The sequence below is a fragment of the Orbicella franksi genome, chromosome 7, assembly GCF_964199315.1.
Source record: "Orbicella franksi chromosome 7, jaOrbFran1.1, whole genome shotgun sequence".
Lineage (NCBI taxonomy): Eukaryota > Metazoa > Cnidaria > Anthozoa > Scleractinia > Merulinidae > Orbicella > Orbicella franksi.
The window spans coordinates 31046445-31072122 of NC_138151.1; the positions used below are offsets into that span (position 1 = coordinate 31046445).

Below are 25678 nucleotides of genomic sequence, written 5' to 3' on the forward strand. Positions count from 1 at the left end.
TCGGATAGCTTTGATTACTAGTCGCTGTACTGTCCCAGAAAGGAGCCCGAGCTCCTCCTCGAAGACCCCTCGGGTAGGAACGTTGACTGGACTCGACTGAGCGGCGGAAATCAAGCCTAGTTATCGGAAGGTACAAGATATCGGGATACCACTTAGTCCAATTCAGGATCTCTCTGTCATGCAAGGATACGCTCTGTCGATAGAGAAGGTCCCTCCCTCCTGTGAGCGTAGCGTTCTGTGACAGAGAGGGAGCCAAAGTTAGACTAGATGCTATTGTATTTACTGATTTACTGGCGATATATCGTTAATGTTGAACGTGATAACACCTTGAGGGTGACCATTTTGCAACAGGAGCTTTCTCAGCTATTTAATAGCGACTTGCAACAAAGATGGTGAAGAGCAGATTCGGAAGCATCGATAGGTGACTGTGCGGATGAGGTCGATTGTGTACTTACGAAGTGTGAATGAATCCCACTTACTGTAAAGGCCTGTGAATGCCTTCTTCCAGTAGACAGATGTGGAGAAAGTGTTGTCAGGGCAGCGTTTAACAAGGATGTCTAAAAATTGAATCTTATTGTCTTCTTCAAATTCAATGGTAAATTTGATGCTATCATGTCGACTATTTAATAGGAAACTTAAAAACTCATTAGCATTGTCTTCGCTGTCACATATGGTGAAGGTGTCATCTACATATCTCAACCAAAGTGAAGGAGAGAATCTGATGTTCATCAAAAATTTTTCTTCAAAGTGGCACATGAAAATGTTGGCCAAAACTGGGCCTAAAGGTGAACCCATGGCTACACCATCAATCTGATCGGTGTATTGGCCATCAAATATAAAATGGCTCTTCTTAGTGGCAAACCCTAAGAGATTCTGCAAAGCAGAACGAGGTAATTGCGGAGGATCAGGGAGATAATATAATCGGCTGTCTAGAGAAATCTGTATTGTTTCATCAAGTGGCACCTTTGTATATAGAGAAGTGACATCCAAAGAGTACATTATTCCGTTGTTATGTTTGTAGGTTTTGGCCCAATCTACAAAACTAACTGAATCTTAAACCGTGTGCTGGTTGGTGGAAATTGGCTGAAGTATGCCAACGAGGTAGGAAGCAAGATTGCAAGTGTAGGTGTTCACGGAGAAAACAATAGGGCGGAAAGGGCATCCGGCCTTGTGAACCTTTCACAGACCATAGAAAACAGCTAAAAGAGTTTAACAGAGTAGATGCAGAACACAATTTCATCATTATCCCTGTGAACGGGGCGGGGAGGGGGGCAGAGGCAGGGGGAGGGGTATATCAAAAGGGTTTACGTAAATGTTCCATTGAAAACCCAAATACGCACCGGTCATAGATATGTTAACCAAGTATAAGGGGCGTATACGGTGGCACAGGAAACAATGTTCAGAACCATGAAGCAAATGTCTCATAAGTAAACGTCTCTAAAATTTTCCTGTAAATTTCAATTAAAATGTACTGAATTGAAGCCATTTTGTAAGTACTTTTGGGCTGTAAACAACCGTTGATATGTTAAAATATAGCTACCAGTGTGCAGATTTCTAATCTAAACGTGAATCAAGGAGTAATTAGGGCAAAGTCGTTTCAAAATATGTTTTGTAAATGGTCAGAGATGTTCAATCTTCATGTTTCCAAAAAAAGTTTTCTGGGGAAAAATTTGTATCTGAGGGTATAAGACCACCTTAAAAAATAACGATAGATTGGCCTGCTCTCAGCCAATCACAATGAAGTAATTGTGCCAATCATATAAAAGATGTATTTATTTCGTTTGTTTCTCGATCGGTTTTCTTGGTACATCTTCGAACGAAAGAGACCCCCTCTCCCCGCTTTTGCCCTAATAGCCACTCTCCCCATGTCAAACTTTAATTTGTCGTGACTTCAACGGTAGCAACACTACTTTGCACATCTTTTCACGTATTTTTTTTTCCCGTTTAATCATGGTCAAACAATTCACAAGATCCTCGACAGTTTTCTTCTCGATTGTCGAAGAATTTCCTCGAACATAATGTAATCTTTATTCAGTAAACAGATCTACCTTGATCAGTTATCTGTCTTTATTTTAAATCTTCACTCGGTCTGACTAAAATGCAAAGACAAACACAAGAAGATCAGGTCGTACCATCTGCTGTAAGATATTGATAAGACCTTTGATCTCAGATCATGATCTCTTGATGTAGCTTTTCTCAAAAAATTACTGAAGCCATAGAAGTAACCAAGTTTACAAGACCGCAATGAACTAAGGTAAGCGATCCTTGCTTTTTTTATGTTGGTAGGCTCTATAAAGATTCGTTGCAATCCTCGGTAGGATTGTTGGTACACAAAATGATACAATTCACGAATCCTCGAATTAGCGCCCGTCCTCAAACAAGCGGCCCCTTCGGATAAGCGCTCCTCTTATCGAGCAGAATTTATAATAAGCGCCTCCCCTTGAATAAGGCCCCCCCAACCCCCCCCCCCAAACCCCCAACCTCCTCCCCTCCCGGTCGATGATCAGTTCAAATTATTGACACGTCAAGTTTGGAAAAATAATTACAAGCAGGAGTACCAACTTTGCCGCTATTTAAACTTTAAGATCAGTTTTGTATGCTGTGTACAGCTTAAGTTATCGTTTACTCGTAACTGTTGTGCTTCAAAGAAAACTATCATTTTTTTATTTTTATTTTTTATTTTTTCATTTTTTCATATTTCGCTACGAGTTGGGAAAAATCAAATAAGCGCCATTCCTCGATTATACGCCACCTCGTATAAGCGCTTCGGTCGCTAATTCGAGCTTTACGGTATCCACTACTCGATAAATTTGAAATTCTGTCGCCGGGTTGCTAAGCTGCTAACCTGAACCCTGACTTTACCAAAGCCCCAGTCTTCGCTCATTACTCCATCTGTTAATTAACTAAAGGAGATGAGACAATATTCAGTTCTGGACGGATCGAATTGTTGTTCGTATATCGATGAAGGCGAAGAAACTGGTATTTCGTTTAGCTCTTTTAACTACCGGAATATTGCTAATCTACGCAGGATACGAACTGTACGCAAAGAAAATGAAGATGAATCTCGACGCAGGTAAGGATTTGTTCTTGTAATCACGCAATGTAAACCACATTTGAATCAATTCCAAATTAGGACTTAAGGATCACACTCTGGTCTTGTGTTTTCTATTCCCATAAGTCCTTACCTTCCAGAAATCGTTATGAATGACTTTGTTATTCAATTTAACACGCAACTGAGTGCAAATAACGCGAGAAACGACTACCACAGATATGTCACGATATTTCTACCTTAGGACACAGGTTTAACAAGTTAAAGTTCATGTTGTCCTCTCGTTCTTTCTGACCTTCTGAGAGCGACGAAAAGCCGCTCGAAGTCAAACTTTCGCGGACTGAGAAAATAGTTGGAAAACAAATCTATTATTGCCCTCTGCAGTATGACAGCTGTAGTTAACTTTTTGTTCGCTATTTGGATCTCGACTTCTCGCCAAGACGCTGTCAGAAAGGCATACAGTTATTCTACAATCTAACGCATTCAATGAGATATATGTAATTAAAAACAAGTAAACGAAAAAAGATTCTGATCAGTAGTTAGTTTGTTGTCGTTTTTGTTTCGTGATCTTGAAAACACTCTTTATCCTGAGAGTGCACTAAGTCAAGCGTAATGGTATGTAAATTTCTTGCTTCTCATTTGAACTGGACCGTTACAATCGTTGTAATTAATAATTAAAGACGCTAGTTGGGTTTTAAGGGTTTTTTAGAAGCACGGAATAAACGTCTTTCTGATCCGAAGCCTGGAAAGGGCACTGTGTTAATGATAAGCATGACTTTGAGAACACCCTGAAGGAAACACATCATGAGAAAACTAATTTAAGTTAAAGTAATCTAAGTGTGAAGCTGCTGTATTGTTCTGATTTGCACAGCTTAATTCTGTATTTACATTATATGTTAATAGCAGCATGAAACCTAGACCTTCATCACAGCATGAACCAAGTTTTCCAAAACAGTGTTTTTTGATTAATTGTTATGTCCTTGTTGTTCCATAATATAAATTTCCCTCTTGGTTCTCCTCCGTATGCACTGCTCAATTCTTGAAAATACCCTAGTAGTTCGTGATAAAACAGGGGGAATTCGCTTCGAATAGATGGACATCGTAGTTGCACTTTAATAAAAAGGTTAGACCGCCATATTTGTTGAAAAAATAGTTAGGGATAGCCTTCCAGTTGGCGTTTCCGCCAATCCAACTCAACCGTAACGATTTGATCATTGTTCGGAAGTTTATAAAATTTAAGCCTCCGTCAGATATTGTTTGATAAATGATCTGTCTCTTTATTTTATCCTTTTTTTTCCTCCACAAAAAAGCGAAAAGTTCAGCTTTAGTTTTCTGGATCACAGGTTCAGGGACAGTTAACATTGTTGCTGCACAAATCAATTGAGAGACACCCACTGTCTTCGTGTGCATTAAACGACCGTACAGTGAGACATCGGGTGTTTGCCAAATGTTCAGTTTCGTCTTCATTTTACGAATTTTACTAAAAAAAATTTTCCTCATTGTTTTTGTCTCCATCATACGATAAAAACGCGCCAAGAGCCTTAATTGGTTCTGTTATGCACTTGAAACCCATAATTCTGTCCTTATTACCTTTTTGAGAACCGATCCACATTATCTTTGTTTTGGTTTTGTTCAGGTTCAGGCCTGATAATGCACCGAAGCTATTGATTATCTGAAGTGATGCTTGGAGAGATGCTACAATGCTTGAAATCACAGTTGTATCGTCTGCAAATTGCGTCAATCTTGCTTCACGCGAGTTAGGTAGGATGATATCCTTACAGTCGGGATCATGGCGGAGTTTTAGTGACAAAATTTCCACTGCAAGTACAAATAAAAAAGGACTTAACGGACATCCTTGCCGTACACCTCTAGAGACTTGAACCTAAAGCGTTAAAACCCTACCTAAGGCTGATTTACGCCAGCTTTACGTACACGTGTACGTCAGAAAAATTCAAAAAATTTGTTCGATTAATGTCAGTATTGAAAATAAATGTAACAGGCAATATGTGTATCAGATAATAGATCACTTCATGGTTGGTGATGAACGCGTACGATTTTTATTCACAAATGAATCGCACAAGCGAACTAACCATGAAGTAATTTGTTTATTATATCAGTACTGAAATATTACAAATGTTTGTAACTTTAAATCACAGTTAAGTGACCACAAAAGACAAAGAAGTCGCGAACTTGATGTGGCTTTTATTTAGACCCAATCAATGCTGTCAAGGCGACTGAAATACTGAATTCATTCGATTAGGCTTAAAAAGGCGAACCTGTACTTTTAAAATAATTTATTTCAAGAAAGAAGATTAACAAAACGAACTAACAAAAACTAACAAAACTAACAAAACGTTTTCTACTCTGAATTTAGTAGAGTACTTTTAGTCTTTTGTACCTCTTTGTGGACTTTACCTCAGTTTCTAGAGTGGCCAAGGTGGGTGATTGATTAAGGCTGCTGCTTGACATGTTGAATTGTCCACCATAAATAACAGCATCAGTAAAGAGCGACATTGCTTGCTGGCCACGTTAGCGGAACTCAGCGTCTTTCGTAATGCTGAATCCGTAATTCTTCTTCTTTAAATAGACCGTTCAAAACTAGCCATCAAAGAACGAAAGGAGCTGGATTCATAGTCTTCGTTGCTGTCTTTCTTTCGAACCGTAATGGTAAATTCACCGATGTGTGCATTCAGCTCCTTCGGAGTCTTGACTCATTCCTCGACGTCAGAAATTCCTTAAGTAAAGCAACATTCTGTTGAGTTTTCTTTCTTGTATTTTCGTTTTCTTGGTCCTCGATAAATCGTTCCACTGAATTAATGTCTGCAAACCTTGAAGCCATGATTCTGGGCAGGCAAGGGACATTGCAAACATTCACACTCAATTACTTCGCATGGCCGCCCCGAAAGGCGGGAAAAACCGATACGATTTTCCCGATTGCGAAAAAAATGGTATCAGGCTTCTGATTGATCATACGATATTTTTCACCAGTGAGAAAAGTCGTATGACCGATAGGATTGTTCTCATCAAAAAGAGACGATTTTTACGCGGTGAATTTGCACTTAGTAAATCTCAGTACTTTTATAAAAATATATCTATTTTTTAAATTTGTCTTTAAGTTTTTTTTTTCCGCGAACTTAAAAATAGACCGAAGGGATGGAAAATTGAAAACGATACTGGACGCCTTCTTACCTTGCGTTTTAATAATTGCTAAGAATTCAGTTTTAAAGAAAACTATTCGTCTTGGATTCCCATATATAGCTGGGGGGATATTTTGACTTCTTTACGGGTAACGATTAAACCATTTTCTTTACGGTTAAAAGAAATAAAGTCTTTATTATTATTATTATTATTATTATTATTGTTGTTGTTGTTGTTGTTATCGTTATTATCATCATCATCATCATTATTATTATTATTGTTGTTGTTGTTGTTGTTATCGTTATCATCATCATCATCATCATTATTATTATTATTATTATTATTAATCCTTGATTTATACCACTAAGCGAGAAGACGAGCATCCCCGACCTCTTCATGTACATGGGAGTTCCCCCCCCCCCTCCAACCCGGGGTTGCCTCCACAAAAGTGATGTGTAAACTGTCAAATCCTTTCTGCTTCCTTTCCTTCTTAGTGGAAATTCATGCCGCAGGAGATATAAAAGAGGATCCAAATGTACAGACTGTGCAGGTATGGTTCTTAGACTTCTTACACTGGTACAAACGAGTGAAACTAAGTGTGACTGAAAACTTACAACGGAGGGTTACTGTGCGATGATTTCGGCATGTTGTGCATGGTTGGTTTGAGAATTGTACACGAGGGCAACACATCTGACAAAATAAGTTAGGTTGTATATTAATTTACCAAGACCAGTCTGACAAAGTTTAATTGCATCCTTTTCCTAAAGAAAATATCATCACATTTCCCTCACCACAGTCTCAAATTGTAACGTGGTAGAAAATTGGTAATTAAAAGCTTTAAGGGAGCTACCTAACGTCACCGCTTGGGCATAGTTTAGCCTAAATTGTTCAAGTTCGTCGTTTGTAATCCGTGCTAATCTTCTCCACCTTTTCCATACTGATTCCTTTATGGTTTATTATTATCTATTTGGTGTTTATGAGTAAACTTTTATTTCCAGGTTTCTTTCAATTGAAAGGTAATTTTGCACCAGGCCAAAATAACTCAAAATAACGTGAAGTGAGCTCTACGAATCGTTCTTTTCACAAGGTCACAAAGCACATCAGTACACGCCGCGTAAACCATATTATTTTGGGGTACTCAAGGACGCCCGACAAGAATTAGAATCCGGCCTGTTTTTGTATTTCGACTTAAACATTCCAGGCGCGGTGTACATCATACATTGTATGCATCTTAAGGTGCTTTCAAGCTTGAATACTCTACGATGACCCTGGGTATTGTGTTACAAAATGACACAGATCAGATCTGCAATATGTTTCCATTGGCTGCAGCTGAGACTAACAAACTACCTTTTTCGTTTCTCCTTCATAGGAATCATATATTCTCAACACTCCAAGAGAGTTACGACAACGAGAACGCAGAAGGCTGGTTGAGAAGTTTTGTCAAAAGACTGGACATAATGCCATGCCAGACCCTTTTCACTTGGCAGTGATTCCTTCTCTCAAAATACTATACTGTGTAACACCTAAAGCGGCTTCCAGGCAGTGGAGGACAAGGCTGTATCACTTTAACAAAGGCCTAAGAGGGAACTTGCGATTGAATTCATTTCCTCCTGACCAGCAAAAGCGGATGTTGCAAACATATTTCAAGTTCACGTTTGTTCGTGAGCCGTTCGAGCGCATTCTGTCGGCGTACAAAGACAAGTTTATCAATCTAAGGCAGGTATCCGTAGACCGCAAAATTCGTGAATTTCACGGCAAAAAAATCCTGAAGAACTTCCGTCCACATGCTTCAAAGAGTGCACTTAAAAAACTCGATGACATCACTTTTCGTGAATTTATTCAATATTTAGTAACCAAAGGAAGCAACAAGAGCACGCCGGTTATGGACTGGCACTGGGACAATTACGTCAACATATGTGGAATGTGTGCCGTCAGCTATGACTTTATAGGTCATTACGAAACTTTTGATCAAGACTTGGCAGATTTCAAAGAAGCAGCGAGGTTATCGCCTGAAGTGGCAAAGAGATTCGATGCTCGCGCCAACAATAAATCCGATACCGCCTCCTCTTTACTCCGTTATTACTCGCAGATTCCCATAGAATGGATCGACATCCTTGGTCGGTTGTTCAGAGCCAACTTCGAAATGTTTAATTACGACTTTCCGGGACCTCTTAGGAGTCTTTTTTAGTAAAAGAAAAGAACACAATGAGGATGTGACAGTTTGATTACTTTTTCATTGATACAGCTTTTCGGGACCCTTGTATAGTCTACATGAAAAAATAAGTCCGCAATGCGTACTTGTGAGCTCATACTTAGTTTAATTCCATTCGGTTTGAGTTTGTTTTTAAAAGTCAGTATCTGGTTGTTGAATTCCTATAAGTGAGAAGGCAATCACTGCAAAGACAAAGGTGTTACTTTGAAACTGGAGACATTGTACTCGTGGTAGAAAACTTGTGGCCCCTTGGTCGCATCCTAGAAGTAAAACCAAACAAGAGAGACGGGCTTGAGGGGAGAGTCAGGCTGAAAACGTAGTCCTGGAACGTCCCATCAACAATTTCGTTCTTCTAGAGGCTAACAGACTCTAGGAAAGCAGATAAACATTGTTGATCTTGATGTCCTCGATAGACTGCGAGCAGTCTCTCTTTTGCTCGGAAATCCGTATGGGAAGAACGCAATGAAAAAATTAAAAAGTGTGACTGCGTGTGTGAGATGCCAGCCGCGAGTAGCGAGGGCGGCTCGCAGATTCGCATACCACGCTCGCACGCTCACGACCCACTGGTCGCGTGTGTTGTTTGTTTCTTTGCGTTCTTCCCCACGGATTTTCGAGCACAAGAGAAACTGCTCGCAGCCTACGTCCTCAACCAAGAAGTTTGCTTGTAATGCCAGAGAACAGTTGGTTCTTTTTATTGTCTTGATTGTGATGAACCATTTCGATTGGATTTGGTGACAATATATTGCTCAAGTTTTTCCGTTTGAATCACTCAACTATGTCTAAATGCTTTCAGTTCGCATAGTAGGTAGGTAGGATTCAAACGTGCGTGAGATTTCCTCTACGTGCGTTACACTTGATTTGAAATTTAACTCGTCGATCATAACATAAAGATATAAACATAAAATCTTTATTTCAACACGATAAGAATAAAAGCTACAAAGCTTTTGGGGTCGTGTACACTACTACATTAAAAAACGTTAATTAAAATATATACATGCAAAATACGAATCAACAAATTTCAAACGGATTTCACTGTAAAAATTAACGTTAAAAAACACATGTGATTCGTTGCGTAAGAGTTTTGTTCAATACGTATTATAACATGCAGCAATGGTGCCCATTGCATCAAGTTTAAACAGCTCACAACAATAGGACGAAATATTTGTAAGTTGTTAGTCTTTATCTTTTTTATTCTGTTTGTCTGCTGAGAAAGGTCAAACAGGAAACCACAGCATCACAAAAAAACTTTATTTTACCGAACACCGTGGCGTGAAAACACAAACATCGCACACCGAAGGGTTTGAGATCACCGCAACACCGCAAGTTGGGATTTTATTTACCGCATCACCGCTTAAAAAACAATAGAACAGGCTTAAATTTTGGCCTGTAGGCAGCTTTGAAGCTCCCATTCGATTTACGTACATAAAAATCTTCTCGCTCGCCCAAAGCATAGGGGACCCGAACACTGCATCAGCACTAACATATTAATCATTTACAAAATAAATGCATTGTTATTTACCTGTATTCCTGGGTCTCTTTGAGCCGTTTAGAAGGATTTGACTAGAAGCCAAGGCGGTTTACATTTCAAATATCATCTTGTTCGCTGCTTTGCAGATGTGACATTCCAATTTCGCCTCGAGTTTTCAATATCTTCATTAACTATTAACTCTCATCGGGGGAGAGATCCTCAGGTTTCCTAAAATCCGCAAACCTTCCACATTGACGATGATTATATAAGATTATGCAACAATATTGCATAATCTCACAAAAAGAGAACTTTCTCGGGCCCAAACTCCTTCGTCACTCTCTTAGCCCTGCCTGTTTGGAGATGTCCTTCTAAATGGAGAGGAACACTGGGGTTTGCGGAATTGCCAATTGCTTAGATTGGAAAAAATTTACTGCGATGATCATTCTTCACTTTCAACTAAATGGTTTAGCGCGAAATAGAAGGCATTTGCTTTTGTGAGTCTTGTGACATGAAGAAATTTCATCTACGTAAGTCAGTCAGTTAATCAAACGTGAGAGACACAAAGAAAAGTACTGATTAGTAGCAAGGAACAGGAAATTGGAGCTCGTAAATTCATCTCATCATTTCAGATAACAGCCGCGACAGCATGATGAAGGCAGTAGTGCGTGCATCATCACATATGCAGACCAGGGGCCCGTTTCTCGAAAGCCTCGGAAACTTTTCGGGCCCGCAAAGCCGTTTTTAGATCATCCGTATCTAAAAACAGAGAGGTGTACCCGCCTAGAAGTCGTTGTATGAAGAGAACCTCTGTTCATATTAATAATCGGCATGTGAATAAAACAGATCTGTAATCATAAGGTTTGAGATTTTGCTGCGGCTTTCCAGGTACGAAAACATTTCGCGACCTTCAAGAAACGGGCTTCAGGTCTGTTTTTAGTTGTGGTCGCATAGTACGCCTCTTGCGAGGATTTACATAGACGTTTGGGGTTGAGTAATATGCTTAAGATATTGAAAAGTTAACATGAACTGACTGTTACTCAGCAGAACAGTTCATTTTTTTCCCTCGAATAACATTCAAGAAACGGGCCCCTGGGCCGACACGATCCGCCAGAAAAAAAAAAATCATTTAGTATAATGTGTTGTTGTTTTGTCTTGTTCAGAAAGCGTGACTCTCAAAGCAGCACAAAGTCATTTTCCACACTTGCACGTCTCTAAGGAGGTGAGTTAAGTACTTTTCAGTCTCTGAGTACTCAAGCAACTGTTAGGGCTTGCCACAAGTTGCTCAGCAACGTTTTGGCAACTTTTCGTATTTCGAGTAACTTTTTTTGTTTCGACCATGTTTTTGCATTCCAAGCAATTTCTAGTTTTCTAGATATCGGAGCAGCTTTTGTTGCTGTAATTGGCCATGCCTCTATATTTTACAATGTTTCAGCAGACAATTTGTAAATTTCTTTAATTTTTAAAAAATTTTTTTAAAACTTTTTTTAAAGAATTTTTTTAAAATTTGTTTAAAGTTAAAAACAAATTTAAAAAATTTTGATATTGATGCATAGAATTTAATAATACGTATTGTGAACAAATTTATTTAACGACGCTGGTCACAATGCAAAATTGCACAAAAATGCTTAGAAATGTTACTTTTGCTGTACAGATTGCATAATTTTGCATCAGACCAAATGAAAGAAGAGAGAAACAAGAAAAAAAGGTCTTGCTTTTTTTTAGCAACTTTTGAGCAACTTTCGTTACAAAGAGCAATTTTTGACTTTTTTTGGAGCAACTTTTGAGCAACTTTTTGAGAAATTTCGGGCAACTTTTTGGGAAATCTCGAGTAACTTGTGGTAAGCCCTAAACTGGGTTACATTGATATCAAGTCTTGGATATATTCAGCCCGAGGGGTAAGATGACTCCCATATAAAACGGATGGAGGTGCTTGTCGTACATTTTAGGGGTTAAAAAAGCGTTTTGCTACCTCTTAGGGTGCAGCCTCAAAAGGTCCACAGCTTGAGCTTTGCGGTGCCTTTCATGGTTTTAAGCCACACCCACAAAACATTATCGTAGTACCTCTTAGGGGTTCTTTTCAAAATTCCGACGACCATCCCTGTCCTTTTAATTTGGGAGTTTCCCCCGGGATATTCAGTCTCACAAAGTAAGCTTATACCAAGCCAGAGCAAATAATCCCCTGTCGGCGCATGCTCAAAACGAACCAATCAAAAATAACATAAATGTGAGATTGCTAAATTTGAAGGCACGCTAGTGTTCAAATGGCTTCTTTTGTTTTTAATTTTTCTAATAAATCATCAGTTTCTGTAAAATGATTTAAATTGCTTCTCTGTCTTTTTCAGGGGTTTCACTCCAGACAATCAAGACGACAGCAAGAACGGATAAAGTTAATTGAAAATTTTTGCAAGCGAACCGGGAAAGTTGGTCTTGAAGCACAACCTCTTCCTCGCCGTATATCGGTGAGTGAGAGTCTTAAAATAATCTATTGCATCACACCAAAATGTGCCAGTCGAGAAATCAGGCTGATGTTGTTTCCAGGAGTTCATGGAATAAACACACCTAGGTTATGGCAACAACCAGCAGACAAGCTCACCATGATGTTGGAAACATATTTCAAGTTCACGTTTGTTCGTGAGCCGTTCGAGCGCATTCTGTCAGCGTACAAAGACAAGTTTGTTCATCTAAGACGAGTAGACCGCCCAATTCTTGAATTTCACGGTAGAGAAATTCTAAAGAACTTCCGTCCAAACGCCACACGGCAAGCGTTTACAAAGCTCGACGACATCACATTTCGTGAATTTATTCAATATTTAGTAACCAAAGGAAGCAACGAGACCACCCCAGTCATGGACTTCCACTGGGATAATTACGCGAATTTTTGTGCAATGTGTGCCATCAAATATGACTTTATAGGACACTATGAAACAATGGAGGAAGATTTAGCAGACTTGGTAGCAGCAGCAGGCATATCTGGAGAGGACGCAAAACGGTTTACATACAAGAAAAAAGCTTCGGATACATCTGCCTCGTTACTTGAGTATTACTCGCAGATTCCTTTAGAATGGATTGACATTCTTGGTTGGATGTTCAGAGCCAACTTTGAAATGTTTGGATACAGTTTTCCGGGACCTCTTAAGAGTCTATATGAAAAAAGAAAGCATTCTCCGGCCCAAGCTCCTTAGCACTGTCCCCCCCGGGGGGGGGGGTACTTAACAAAGTTTAATACGGGGAGGCTCCGCCCTGAGGTCCAACTCCTTACCCTTTTAAATACCATTTTGGCAGAAAAGGTACCCCCTTTATATACCATTTATTGGAAAAAGGTAATCCCTTTCACATACCTACTTTAGAACACTGCACCTCCTTTTCTAAACCCTTTTAACGTCTATTCGAAATATTTTAATTAAAGGCCCTTTTAAATACCTAAATGACCGATTTCCCTACCCTTTTATATACCTCAACTTGTGAAATCCCTACCCTTTTATATATCTGAAGCCTGAAAAAGGTACCCCTCGGGGCGGAGCCTCCCCGTATAGGCCATTATAGGGAGTATCCTCCGGGGCCCTGCCGGCAAAGGGAAAATGCGGGGGTCTGAGAATGAGATGTCTTTTCCCCTAATTGTAAAATGGTTGTTATTTTTGTTCCTGTTGTTCAGTGTTGCCAGCTCTGTTGTCTTTTGGGAGAGGAACCTTACAGGGCTAGGTCACTCCAGCAAAACGGTCATATGACTCGAAGACCTTTCCATTGTCTTCGACAGCAAAAGCCTTTCTTAAAAGAAGATTCTCGGACAGATATGAATCAGTGTTACAATGTTTCAAGTCAACTTTTGATCAGTTGAGCCCATGAATTCATGTTGGGCTGGCTGGATCAAATCAGTGTGATATTTTTGAACAAGGCTCCCTGCACTTCGCTTGCACAATTGCTTTAACAATTTAAGACTAACAGCAAACTGATACCAGTTTATGCAGGTGCTGATTCCAATGTAACTTGCAAAGTTATTGTGAAATGCAGCAATTTTTGAACCTTCAAGCTGACTTAATGACAATATTGATTCAAGAAATCAGGAATTCTAGTTATCGTAAAGAATAGTTACACACTGTTGTTCAGTTTAGAAAACAAAGTTGTTATAGTTATCTTATATCCAAGGGGGCTTATAACCGGAATAAAAAAGCCGTTTCAAAACGAGCTATGGCTACACATGTTGATTGAAATAGGTTTTTCATTTACTGGTTTTTAAGGGGGGATTCTACCTAAAAACAGTGCATTTTTTCAAAGAATTGTAGCAATGTAAGTTTTATTCAAAACTAGCCAAAACTACATGTCACTGGAAAGCTTATGAGCTTTAGTTTTCAAAAACAGGTGTTATGTCTCACCAGTAGCAAATGCAACCTGACACCAGTCATTTCAATTAACACCTTGAAGTGTGTTACCCATACGTACTTGAGTAAAGATTTTTGTAAACTGTTTCAATGAAATAACAATATTTTGCTGTCATTCTAAAGCATACTGAATGCTTCTTGGGATGTGTGAAGGGTTTTAAGAAAGTTTTGAATTTGACATCACAACACAGGTGTCAAGTTACATGTTCAAAACATGATCACTATTTGTTTGATAATTTCTTTAGAAAGGCCTCTATGGCAATTTCCTTCACTCATCCCAAGTAACTCAATCAGAACTAAGATCTCTGAAAATTTCAGGTCCATAGCTCTAATACTTCTTGAGTAATCTTTTCTCGAATATTATAAAATACGTTTTGAGAAAAAAAGGCCTAAAATTACAAAATTAGATTAAACAACAGCTGTATTCAAATTATGACGTCTGTGAGTAGCCATGACTTCACATTTCACTGACAGAAGCTAGGGACAAGAACTAGAATGCCCCAGATTCATATGTCACACCCTCTTTCTCACGAAGGGCCTCTTCTCTTTGGATACAGAGAAGCTGTAAACCTTGCCGACGCTTCTTCTCCTTGGCCCTTGCCTGGTTATCAGGTTTCCGAAGTCGTGACTTATCTCTTAGTCGAAATGCCTTCCCAGTAAATCCACCTCCAGGAATATAAAGTCGTTCCATCAACCTTTTTCTGCTCTCTACCCCTCTGTGGAAGTGGCAGACTGCAGATGCAGCAGCACAGCGTACAACTTTCACCCCATGGTGTTTATGTTTAGGACAACGGACCCAAACCATTGCAATGATGCTTTCATTTGGGTTCTGGGTTTTTCTTCGTACACATCTTTCTAAAAGTTTACTATCAATCCAGCACGGCTAACAGTATTTTCCTCAATAGTTAGGTCTCCTGAATTAAAAACATAAGGGAAAAATACGCTGGTCACTATGGTTATACTGAGCCAAACAAAAACACAATGTTGACTTCACACCTTTATATGTACAAGACTCAAGAGTCACAGTGAAGAAAGATCAGAGAAAAATGATTAAACAATACTTAAACTTCCTTTCCCCAAATAATACTAGCTATCGTTTTTCTCTACGTTTTGGGGAAAGGAAAGCATATTTAAAAATAAAACTATAAGTATGTGTGATATTTTTCTCACCTTCGTCGCAGTTGTGTAGAGTTGAGAGCACAGAAGAGAAGCTCTTTAGATCAACGAGCCTATATCCGTTTTCTAACTGTAAAACTTCTCCTTTTTCTTCAGAACTTAAAGAAGACTCATCTTCTGAGCTCTGAAGTCTCATCTTCTTCCTTGATGTACTAGGCGGGTCAGGGTAAACGCTTTCTTCGCCAGAATCTGACAGATCAGAAGAATCTGACAGATCAGACTAATCGTGCGAAGTTCCCGGAGTAGGTTCATTCGGTTCTCTCTCGTTATTGCAACGGCTTTTCTCCAGTGACTGCACTTTTCTACGATCTCCACCATGCCCCTTTCCTTTCCTGGTTTTCCTGTAGACACTTCTTTTCTTCTTTCCAGTCATTTCAGAGCAAAAAGCCGTTCAATATTTCGAAATACACTGACAACATGAAAACTTTCACACGTCGCCCTATCCAGTTTCTCACTCGTTTCCAGTGTTACTCTTTCAATTTCTTGTTTGTAACTCATGTAAGGGAGCACAAAGACTCCCAGATAGATTTCGGGCTTGTTTGAGGCATTTTGCCGTCCAAACGGGCTTGTAAACAAGTAAAAAAACAACAAATGCCAGTTTCCGTTACCATGCTCAAACGTTATCTCTCGCTTATATTTTGAAATTATTCGTTAAAAACGATCGCCAATGTAAAGTCGAATAGTTGAACCTCGCCATTCCAAAGAAAACAAAAACACGTTTTTTTGAGCCAATTTCAGGTAGAATCCCCACTTAAGCTAAAATATCAGAATAAAACGAATTCAAAACAAGGAAATCTAGAGGATGGCTTATCCGGGGGAGCTTATAACTGGATGCATGTTTTTTTAGTTTACAGGTAGATGGGCCAATAATCGGATGAGGGGGGCGGGGGGAGGGGAGTGGAGGGGGGGGGCTTATAAGCGGGGTCTTATAAGCGGCAATTTACGGTACACCAGCTGGTCACGGAAAACCGAGGAAGCCCTGGGCATGCGATGGAATTGGTGACGAAGGTGCCGACGAGGGTTGGGACGAGGGACGTCGACAGGATATTCAAAATGGCTGATCATGCATCAAACACGGGAACGGTTTGATTTACCGGCTTCTCGGCAATTCTGTCGAGTTTACCTGTGTAATTTATGGACGGGATGGTTGTGAACGCCATCCCTACATGGTCTTACACTCCACTGAAACGTACATTTCCATCGGAGCACCCTTTCTTTCAGGTACGTAAGTTTAGTACAGAGTAACAGAGAGGGGTCGACGGTACAGGCGTTGGAATTGTGTCGTTTAACAAAATTCCACAAACTTCAGTTGATAAGTTGATACGTGAAGGAAAGTATACATGTATTTGTGTTAAATTTAAGCTTAACCTTGCATGTACATGTACAGTATAAGTTTACATGTATGTCGAGGATCATTTGACTGTAAGTCGAGGAATGGCAAATCTCTAACTGTCAGGCTGAGATCAGAGATTTGTAGAATTTACTGATAGCTGAAAAACTACCGAACATTTAACTTGTAACTGAGGTTACAGCATCCCCATACACCCCTTCAATGTACATACACTCAGAGCATGCAGACATGATATCGATCGAAGGAATATACATGTAGGTTGCGTTTTCACTAGGCCGATTAACTAGCTGAACATTCTTTCTAGGTGTTTGTTTACAGACCAACATTTGCTAGTTAAACGTGACATCTGTTTTCACTGGAAATTTAACCAAGAATTTAACCCACTGACTCAGAAGATTCAAATTACAAAACCGCCCAACTTTCAAAAATGGCTGAGAGAGGAAGCGCTTTTTCTCTTGTATTGATTCTAGCTATATTTATGTGCAGGAGATCAAGAAGGCATTTTTTTTCCAGAGGATGCGGTTAATGTCCCCAGAAATGAGGAAGATGCGATGAAATGTTGTAATGCAGGAACTTGTTCTGCATGTTGAGCAACGCCGTGTCCTGGCTAAGGAACTGGAGAATCTAGCAGGACCGTAGGAATGGTAAACCGAACTAATTGAGAAGGACTGTTGAACTCGTCTGCAAAGTTCTGTTTCGCAAAATGAACCGCAATACGAGCGTCTGGTAAATGCTATTGCCAAATTCTTTGCAGGCGTCTGTCACTACACACAATCTTATTGGCTGCGGCATTTACAGGGACAAGTTATACCATCTCGCAAGGTAGTATAACTTGGTGTGAATTTCCGGTCATATTGGCGAGATAATCGCTTCCTTTTTCTGGTGAAAACAGCGTGCATTTTTAACTTGCTAAACTCAAGACGAACTGTTTTCACTGCATTTCCGGACTTTTCCAACTTTTATCTAGCCAAAATTGTCCTAATGAAAACACGACCGTAGTGTACCTACAGTAATCTAATCCATGTAACTTCTAAACGGTTATGCCAATTGAATTAGCCTTAATGTAAGTTGTACATTCTGTACTTATGTTGTAGTTTATTTCCAAGTGGTCATTCGCCTGTAGCACCGTTACCTGCCCGGGGGGGGGGGGGGGGGGCACTCCCATATGGAGTGGACGGGGATGCTCGTCGGAAATTTTGAATTTAACCCCTAAAAGAGACCAATCTGGGCGTGGCCGAAGCTTATGCAGACCCCTAAAAGAGACCAGTTTATAAAACAGACAAATAAAAAGTACAGTGACATTTAATGATGGCGAATTTGTTTATATAAATTGAGTAAATATAAAGAATCAAAATTCTTTCTGTTCTGTTATTTCTTCGTGTGCAAGCCTTAACGAGACCTTGACGGCTAAAAATAACGACATTTTGCCCAGAACACCCTAAGCGAGACCAAAATCCGAAATTTACACCCCTAAGCGAGACGACGAGCATCCCCGTCCATTCCATATGGGAGTCCCCCCCCCCCCCCCCCCCCCCGGGGTTACCTGTAGCTGGTGATGCCTACATGTAGCTAGCCTGTTTTACAGTCACCGGCCTCACCAAAAGAAAAAATCAGAGAGGGCACCTGTGTGTTACCATTGACTGATAATCAAGTTCAAGGCCATGTGATTTTTCACAGAATGTATGGAAAATGACCTGATTGGTTGATTAATTGTTTGTGATTAAAAGAAGTGTAACATTTTTAAATTGTAGCTATTTAGAGAAGTTCAGCAACACTGTACATTATTTCAGTTGTTGTTTGTTCCATAGGAAGGAGAGTTATTTTGCAATGTGTTAAGGCAACAGTTGGATAATAGCGAAGAAGTTGATAACCTTATCCAAAGGCAAGTTTTCACTTTTCATGTAGAACATCACTAAATTTTGTGTAAATTGTGCATCGTGTACTGTACGTGCACTGTGTTTGATAGTACGTGTGTTAATGAAGCTTGTTTTGTTTGATTGTAGAGCCGACTTCAAGTGTGATATTCCCGGTTGTGGAGAATGGTTTTCTAGTGTACCAAGGTAGGAAAAAGTGTAATTTAATACAATATTGATAATAAATTGTATAAAAACACTCAGGTCTTTCATACAAACTTCCTTGTTACTTGAGTGGTGTGTAGAAGTTGTCAGTAAATACTTGTACATTTAAGTTTATATGAAGGAAGCAGTAGTGCAAATTATTTTCTTCTCAGTCTTCAAAAGATTGTTATAATAATAATAATAATAAGAATAAGAATAATAATAATAATAAGAAGAAGAAGAAGAATGATGATGATGATGATGATGATGATGATAATGATAATAATTAAAAAAGAAAAGCATTTGTAACTATTGATAGAGTGGCCCGCCTAGACCAGCATAGCTATCCATGGGCCAGTCTAACTGTAAAATGAACATTTATTAAGAAATAAAAATTGATTGATTGATTGAATGATTTTCATGGAATTGCTATGTGCATACACAAATGGAGGTCTGCATTGAACAACAATCATTTACTTGATTCATATCTTTGCAAAAACATTACTACTTCATCACCGTGTTTGGATATCTTATCCTTATTAGCAATTCTAGATGACCGTTTGCAATTTTATCTGTGCATGCTTTTTCCAAAGTTAAACTTTTGATTGAGAAGCCATATCAAGCATTTTAGGCTGTGTTTCAGCACGTGTCCAAACAATTTGAAGTTTGCAAAAAATACTCTGCCACGCATCATATGTCAATGTTCTTCTTGTTTTTGAAAATAAGGTTAAACATGGTCTCTCATGGTTGAGCCTGTACATGTACATGTACATGTAACTTTTTTGTCAGTTAATTACACAACATTCCATTTGCTGTCAGTATTTATATGCTTCCATTTGCGATGCTCCTAGCTACGAGGCACACTACAACAGCTTACATCGTCACAGCTGTCAAAAATGTCAGCGGTCATTTCCGTCAACTCACCTGTTAGAGATTCATGTGCTGGAGAACCATGATACGTTATTTTCAATGATAGCCACAAGGAAGAATCTGGTAGGTATTCAACTGGTAGATATAGATGCTTTGCATGTTTGATCGGAAGCACACTGTACAGGAGGTACGGTGGCCTCATCGTTAGTGCGCTAGACTCTGGATTGAGCAGTCCAGGTTTGAGCCCTGGCTGGGGACATTGTGTTGTGTTCTTGGGCAAGACACTTTACTCTCACAGTACGTCTCTCCACCCAGGTTTACAAAAATGGGTGCTGGCAATTTAATGCTGGGGGTAACCCTGTGGTGGACTAGCATCCAATCCAGGGGGGAGTAGAAATACTACTTGTTGCTTTATGCTGCGGAAACCAGAGATAAGCGCCGACTTGATGGGCCACTTGGTTCGTATGCGCTAGACTAGATACTTAACCTATTACACTGTACACTGCAAACATTTTTTATCTTAGACTATAAAAATTATTGTCATAGGGGTAATTAAGACATGTTTCAAATGTCCTACAACATTTTTTGTGGTGTTCATGATAGTCACAACTTGTTCAAGTAACTTTCATCCTTATCTCTTTCTAATTAAAATTGACAACTAGTACAGATGCCTTGTGGAGAGTTGTCCTGACAGATTTTCAAGTGACAAAGAGAGAAAGGTAACTGTATCTATAGAAACATACTTGGAACCGTTTACATAGACATAACACTCTCACTCTCTCTAAAATATAAATAAGGTACATGACTTGTATGAATTCATTCAAATATTTGACCTGCAGAATAAAGACTTAATATTATTATAACAAGACCATTGCTGCAGTTAAATACACAATTTAAGTAGTTGTGATAAAGCCTTTAAAAAAAAAAAAAATTAGGCTTGAAGGGGATTCAAACCCATTACCCTGCAGTGCTGGTGTTGATACTGGCATTTACTGGATGGTGTGACAGGTCTTGTTCATGTACTACATATGCATGTTACAACTATTATAGAACTTTACATGCAGACTGAAATACAAAAGAATAAATAAATTTTAATTTTGGTGTAATGTAATTATATTCCTTGTGTCATTCAATAGTGGTGGTTCATTTATACGCATGATTGTGCATTTTCAATGTACCTGGACAAAAGTAGTAGAAATCAGTAATTTAAGAATCCTTTAGTAAATAATACATGACTTGTTTATATTTAATTTAATGTTGTTTCTGTAAATAGGATCATTTGATTTCCTTCCACAAGTACCCTTCTGACTTCAGATTCAATCGTCCAAGCAGACAACAGCGGAAAAGCAAAAGGTTTCTTTAATTATAAACCTGACAATAATAAAAGTTATTATTGTTACTATATTATTACTAATTTTATTATTGTACATGCATGTATACGTACACGTACAAATGAATTATTTGACTTTCTTTTCTTCTTTTAAATTGTCAGAGGTGAAATCAATGACTGTTCCCACATTTTCTTATTATCTTAAACATTACCTACATGTAGGCATTGTTTTATTACTAGGAGAATATCAGCCAAGGTCTTGATAGAAATAACCTTGCTGCCCTCTGTCTGAACAACAAAAGTCAGGCCAAAGGCCAATTTTCTATGAGTATTCCTGAGCAAGCTTAATTTACAAGATGTACATGTTCATTATATGACTGAAAAATTAATCTTTGAACAAAATCCCACAATCATGGATTGAAATTCAGAACAACAACAACAACAACAGTTTTATATATCCCTTATTTTGAGAAGATGTTATAAGTAAATTTCAACTAGTGCACAAGTCTGATTCAGAACTCACTTGAGGCAGCACTTACTCAATATCTTTTGTTTCCCAAAAAAGAAGGAAAAGAAACTTCATAGAAAAAGAAGTCAGAATCTTTTACATACAGAAGGAATTCCTTTAGGTGGATATCATTATAATTATAACATCCCTACCTCCCCATAACAGCCACTTTCCTCCGTAGAAGGAGAAGTAGTGGAATTATTCGTTGAAAACAACACCAAAACACCTGACTGTGTTCTTTTCCATGAGAACTATTTCAAGATGTTGATGTGATTTGGTTCCATTCCACCTTACAAAAAAATCAAATGACCCCACCCTGGGCCCAGACTCAAATTCCCGAGGGTGGGGATTAAACCATCAAAGTCAAATGCCCCACATATACTCGGTGTCCCCCCCCCCCCCCCCCTTGAGCTTAACATTGATAGACGCATAACACCTTTGTCTTAATATAATCTGACAAGAAAAACATTTTCATGTGCAAATTTTGTCTCTTAGTACATGCAACAGACAGTCTGCTGATGAAGTGATGGACACATCACATATACCCCAGGTGAAGTTACTACACAGTCTGATATGATTTATTATCAATGTATTTTTCTGTGTAAATAATTATGGGCTCCAAATTCAAAGTACAGTGTACGGTACCAATGGCTAGCAATGTGGAAATAGTATTTCCACATACCCCAATCATTTCAATACCATTATTTATTTATATTATAGATCACAGTTCATAAAAGACATCAAGTACATATGTATATATATGAGCTGTGAGCTTACAGATGTTGAAGGTTTACCAAGTCTAATTGTGCTTGCCTAATTAATTACTGTAAGTTTCCAAATTCAGTTTTAATTCCTGTGTTGAAAAACAAAAGCAACCTTTGAAATCTGTAATGTGTAAGATATGATAAGGAATTTCAACTTTATTTTTTGTCTGTGAGCTCTTAAAAACAATGTTAATATTGAATGAGAGGATAGCCTGCGTAGCAGACGTTTCTTTTTCCAGGAAGGGAGAGTGAACAAGCGAGCGAGCAAGCAGGCAAGTGAAGGAGCACGTCTGGGGTGAGAAAAAAATGGAGAGAAGTGGGGAGGGGGTGAGCAAGAAGGGAGAGGGAACACCCTCCTCATGCTCACTTATTTTTCGCACTTGCTCGCAGTTTTGTTCCCTTCGTTTGCTTTTTTTGAAAAGCCTGCTACGCAGGCTAATGAGAGGACGGTGACATGGATTTTCAGTGTTTGACATCATTATATAGTGATTTTCAGTGTTTGACATCATTATATAGGGGGCACAACATATATTATTGCACAATTCTATATTATTTGCATATATTATTGCACAATGTGTAGGTTTGTCTCAACTGGATCATTTGAAGTACCAGTAAATTATCTACAATACAGTGTAGAGTGGTTTTCAATTGAGAACCAAAAGTAATCAGGTAGTTACTTTGTTTTTGGTTTTGCTTTTGCTACGGTTTGAGATTGGCTGAGTAGTCTAATTTGCAAGCAACTGGATTTCGTTTTACAATGTTTACTCAATTGAAAACTGCTCTATCTGTGGTCCACATGCTGCTTTACCAATTACACATTAATTACAAGTTTACCTAATGATTCATGTGCACATGCCTCACTTCAGACAAGTATCTTGAACAAAGTAATATTACTGTCTGTTCTTGTAGGTGGCTGAGTCCACAGCCAACACCACACCAAAGCAGAGGTAACATTGAGTCCAAAACAATTTACCAGCATTTCTATTTACAGTGTACCTGCTTTTGGCAGCCTACTACATTATTACAAAACACAGTTACAAATGTTGGTTGGGGCACCAATCTTTTGAGAACTATGTGCTTTCAGGATTGAAATGATTTTCCTTATTATCATTGTAGAGATGCAGTGGCCTTATGGTTAGTGTGCTCAACTTCAGATTGAGCAGTCTGGATTTGAACCCTAGCCAGGTGCCTCTCTCCACCCAGGTGTATAAATGGGTACCAGTGAATTTAATGCTGGGGGGGGGGGGGTAACCTTGCAATGGACTAGCATCCCATCCAGGGGGGTGTAAATACTCCAAGTGACTTCATGCTACAGAAACCGGAAATAAGCACCAGCCTGAGGGGACCGTTTTATTACCTTATGCCCTTTGTCCCCGGGAGCGGGGGGGGGGGGGAACTTTAGGAATTTCTGGGTGGGGGTGTGCTGCTGGGACCCTGGAACCCTTAGCCTATACCAGAGCTAGTTCAGCTGAATTTGGCTACCCTATACTAGAGTAAACTTCCCAAATCCCCCCATCTATTGACACTGTTGCGGCTGATTTGCGTAAATTTAAACTTGCCGATTGATTCTTTTTTTATATTTTCGAGTGGTAATTCCTGGTTTCCTTAGTCTAGATAAAATCTTCAACCAACTAGTCAGTTTTGTGAAAAATGATACCCTATTCTAGATCCAAACGCTCTGATTTATAGACCCTATCCTAGAGTAAACTGCTTGAAAACCATACCCTTCACAGTGGCACATAACTATTTAGCCCATATATGGCAGTGCCCCCCCCCCCCCCGCGGCACTTTGTCACTCCTTGACATTTCAATAAGAATAATTCATTATTAGTATATTCTCAGCTCCGACTATTGCATTTCTAGCTCTCTGATTGGCTCAAAAACTCCGACTATGAGCCATTAGTCGGAGTTTTACCTTATATGGAAAACAGTGCGCCAAGTTTAAAAATTTTCCGCTCTGTAAAATTGTTGAAATAAAAATCGGCGGCAAAAACCCGATTAAGAATATACTAAAACAATTATTCCATTCGACCTTGTTGGATATGAAGTGATCATAACCAACTCGCGCTACGCGCTCGTTGGTTATTTATCACTTCATATCCAACGCGGTTTCATGGAATAATTGTTAAATAGTAGTTTCTATTTCCAGGTTGCCAAGAACAATATGTTTTGGTAGAGGGTCAACCAAGGTATTCCAAAGAAGCTTTCCAAAAAAGAGTAAGAAAAAGGCCAAGAACAAAAGTGATAATGAAAAACACACTTCGCAAGAGGTAAAATCGATTTAAAAAATGCTTTTTACAATTTGGCTATTGATACATACTAGTTCTGCTTCTACAAACTGACTGCTGCTGTTTTGTTCTTACATTTTGATGTCATCTGTGATCAATAACTGAACAGACGCACGGTAACATGGAATCTATTTTTCAAAGTGACAAATGAAGGCGAAGGATAAAAAAAGTATTCGTTCTTCAATTTATATTTTGCAGGTCACAATGAATGAAGTGAGCTAACAAAACCTGAATTAAGCCTCGCCTGTAACTAGTGTACAAGTACATGAAATGTGCGTCAAAAGATAAGAGCTAATGAGTTACTGAACATGGAAGGCAAATTTCTACAGGATGCTATGACAACATTGCATTGTGGAACTTTATTTATGAAATCCATGTTAAATTAACTTTGCCTACAGAATTTTGGAAACGAATTTAACGCCTGGGCATTGTACTCACCATAGCTTTAAAGGTGGTTTTGTTGTCATATCTAAAGTCACACCCTGCTAATGGTTGCACATTTAATTCAGCACCTTGTTAACACAGGCAGCTAGTTGTTTCAGTTCCCTTTCTTATTGTATATTGTAGCTATTAAAAAAGAATGACACCTAGTTGACACGACAGTTGTTATGAGACGTTACTGAATATGTACCACACCAAAATGGCCAAAATCGAATTCTTCTTGTTTGTTACAGTACGATAACTGACAAGCATGACCTTGAGAGCTTCAGTATTGTTACATGTAAGACTAAAGATAAGTTGTGTGATTTGAGTCCCAGATGAATTGTGGAGAGTTCCGGCAATAAAACACTAACTTGTTTGTATAGTTCTGTTTTGTTTTGTTTTTTTTGTTTCTTGCCGGTTTGTTTGTGTGCGGGTGTTTTGTCGCTTCTAAGCGTACGCGGAAGCCATTAGCACTTGGTTTTAACACTGTTTGAAGTGAACTGACCATTTTCGTATTCTGGGTATTAGGCTGGACCTTGCTCGCACTGGAGGCTCACGCGGGAAAATATTATTAAAAAGAGATTAATATCATTTGCCTTTGAAAATATTCCCCGCATTAGCCTCGGTTTGCAAGCTAGCTGCAGTCCAATGCCGAGAATACGAAAACC

The 25678-nt window shown here is 38.9% G+C and overlaps 3 protein-coding genes, 1 long non-coding RNA gene and 1 pseudogene across 4 annotated transcripts; 3 read left to right on the plus strand and 2 right to left on the minus strand.

Annotated features, from left to right (window-relative positions):
• Positions 1–7024: 7024 nt before the first annotated feature.
• LOC145492871 (carbohydrate sulfotransferase 11-like) lies at positions 7025–9067 on the plus strand. Its single transcript, XM_081472248.1, has one exon. The coding sequence runs from the start codon at positions 7650–7652 to the stop codon at positions 8373–8375; it is 726 nt and encodes a 241-aa protein (XP_081328374.1). The 5' UTR covers positions 7025–7649; the 3' UTR covers positions 8376–9067.
• Positions 9068–10375: 1308 nt separating this feature from the next.
• Positions 10376–13840, plus strand: LOC145492721 (carbohydrate sulfotransferase 11-like). Its single transcript, XM_081472118.1, has 3 exons — positions 10376–10394; positions 11028–11086; positions 12210–13840. The coding sequence occupies exons 1-3, from the start codon at positions 10376–10378 to the stop codon at positions 13047–13049; spliced, it is 918 nt and encodes a 305-aa protein (XP_081328244.1). The 3' UTR covers positions 13050–13840.
• Positions 13841–14016: 176 nt separating this feature from the next.
• On the minus strand, positions 14017–15850 carry LOC145492722 (uncharacterized; annotated as a pseudogene).
• Positions 15851–16315: 465 nt separating this feature from the next.
• LOC145492025 (zinc finger protein 511-like) lies at positions 16316–25390 on the plus strand. Its single transcript, XM_081471341.1, has 10 exons — positions 16316–16640; positions 18579–18652; positions 18774–18830; positions 19679–19820; positions 20360–20416; positions 20971–21050; positions 22031–22085; positions 23209–23246; positions 24449–24569; positions 24786–25390. The coding sequence occupies exons 1-10, from the start codon at positions 16554–16556 to the stop codon at positions 24807–24809; spliced, it is 735 nt and encodes a 244-aa protein (XP_081327467.1). The 5' UTR covers positions 16316–16553; the 3' UTR covers positions 24810–25390.
• On the minus strand, positions 17028–18582 carry LOC145492032 (uncharacterized). Its single transcript, XR_014049912.1, has 2 exons — positions 18314–18582; positions 17028–17902 (listed from the first exon to the last, which is right to left on the minus strand). It is a non-coding gene; the product is annotated as an uncharacterized LOC145492032 (long non-coding RNA).
• Positions 25391–25678: the final 288 nt, after the last annotated feature.

Excerpts from the sequence above, each read along its gene's own strand:
- LOC145492871 (XM_081472248.1), top strand. The coding sequence starts at position 7,650 with ATGCCAGACCCTTTTCACTTGGCAGTGATTCCTTCTCTCAAAATACTA.
- LOC145492721 (XM_081472118.1), top strand. Across the intron at positions 11,087-12,209 it reads ACTTGCACGTCTCTAAGGAG|GGGTTTCACTCCAGACAATC; the intron begins GTGAGTTAAGTA and ends TGTCTTTTTCAG.
- LOC145492025 (XM_081471341.1), top strand. The coding sequence starts at position 16,554 with ATGGACGGGATGGTTGTGAACGCCATCCCTACATGGTCTTACACTCCA. Across the intron at positions 22,086-23,208 it reads ACACATCACATATACCCCAG|GTGGCTGAGTCCACAGCCAA; the intron begins GTGAAGTTACTA and ends CTGTTCTTGTAG. Across the intron at positions 23,247-24,448 it reads AACACCACACCAAAGCAGAG|GTTGCCAAGAACAATATGTT; the intron begins GTAACATTGAGT and ends TTCTATTTCCAG.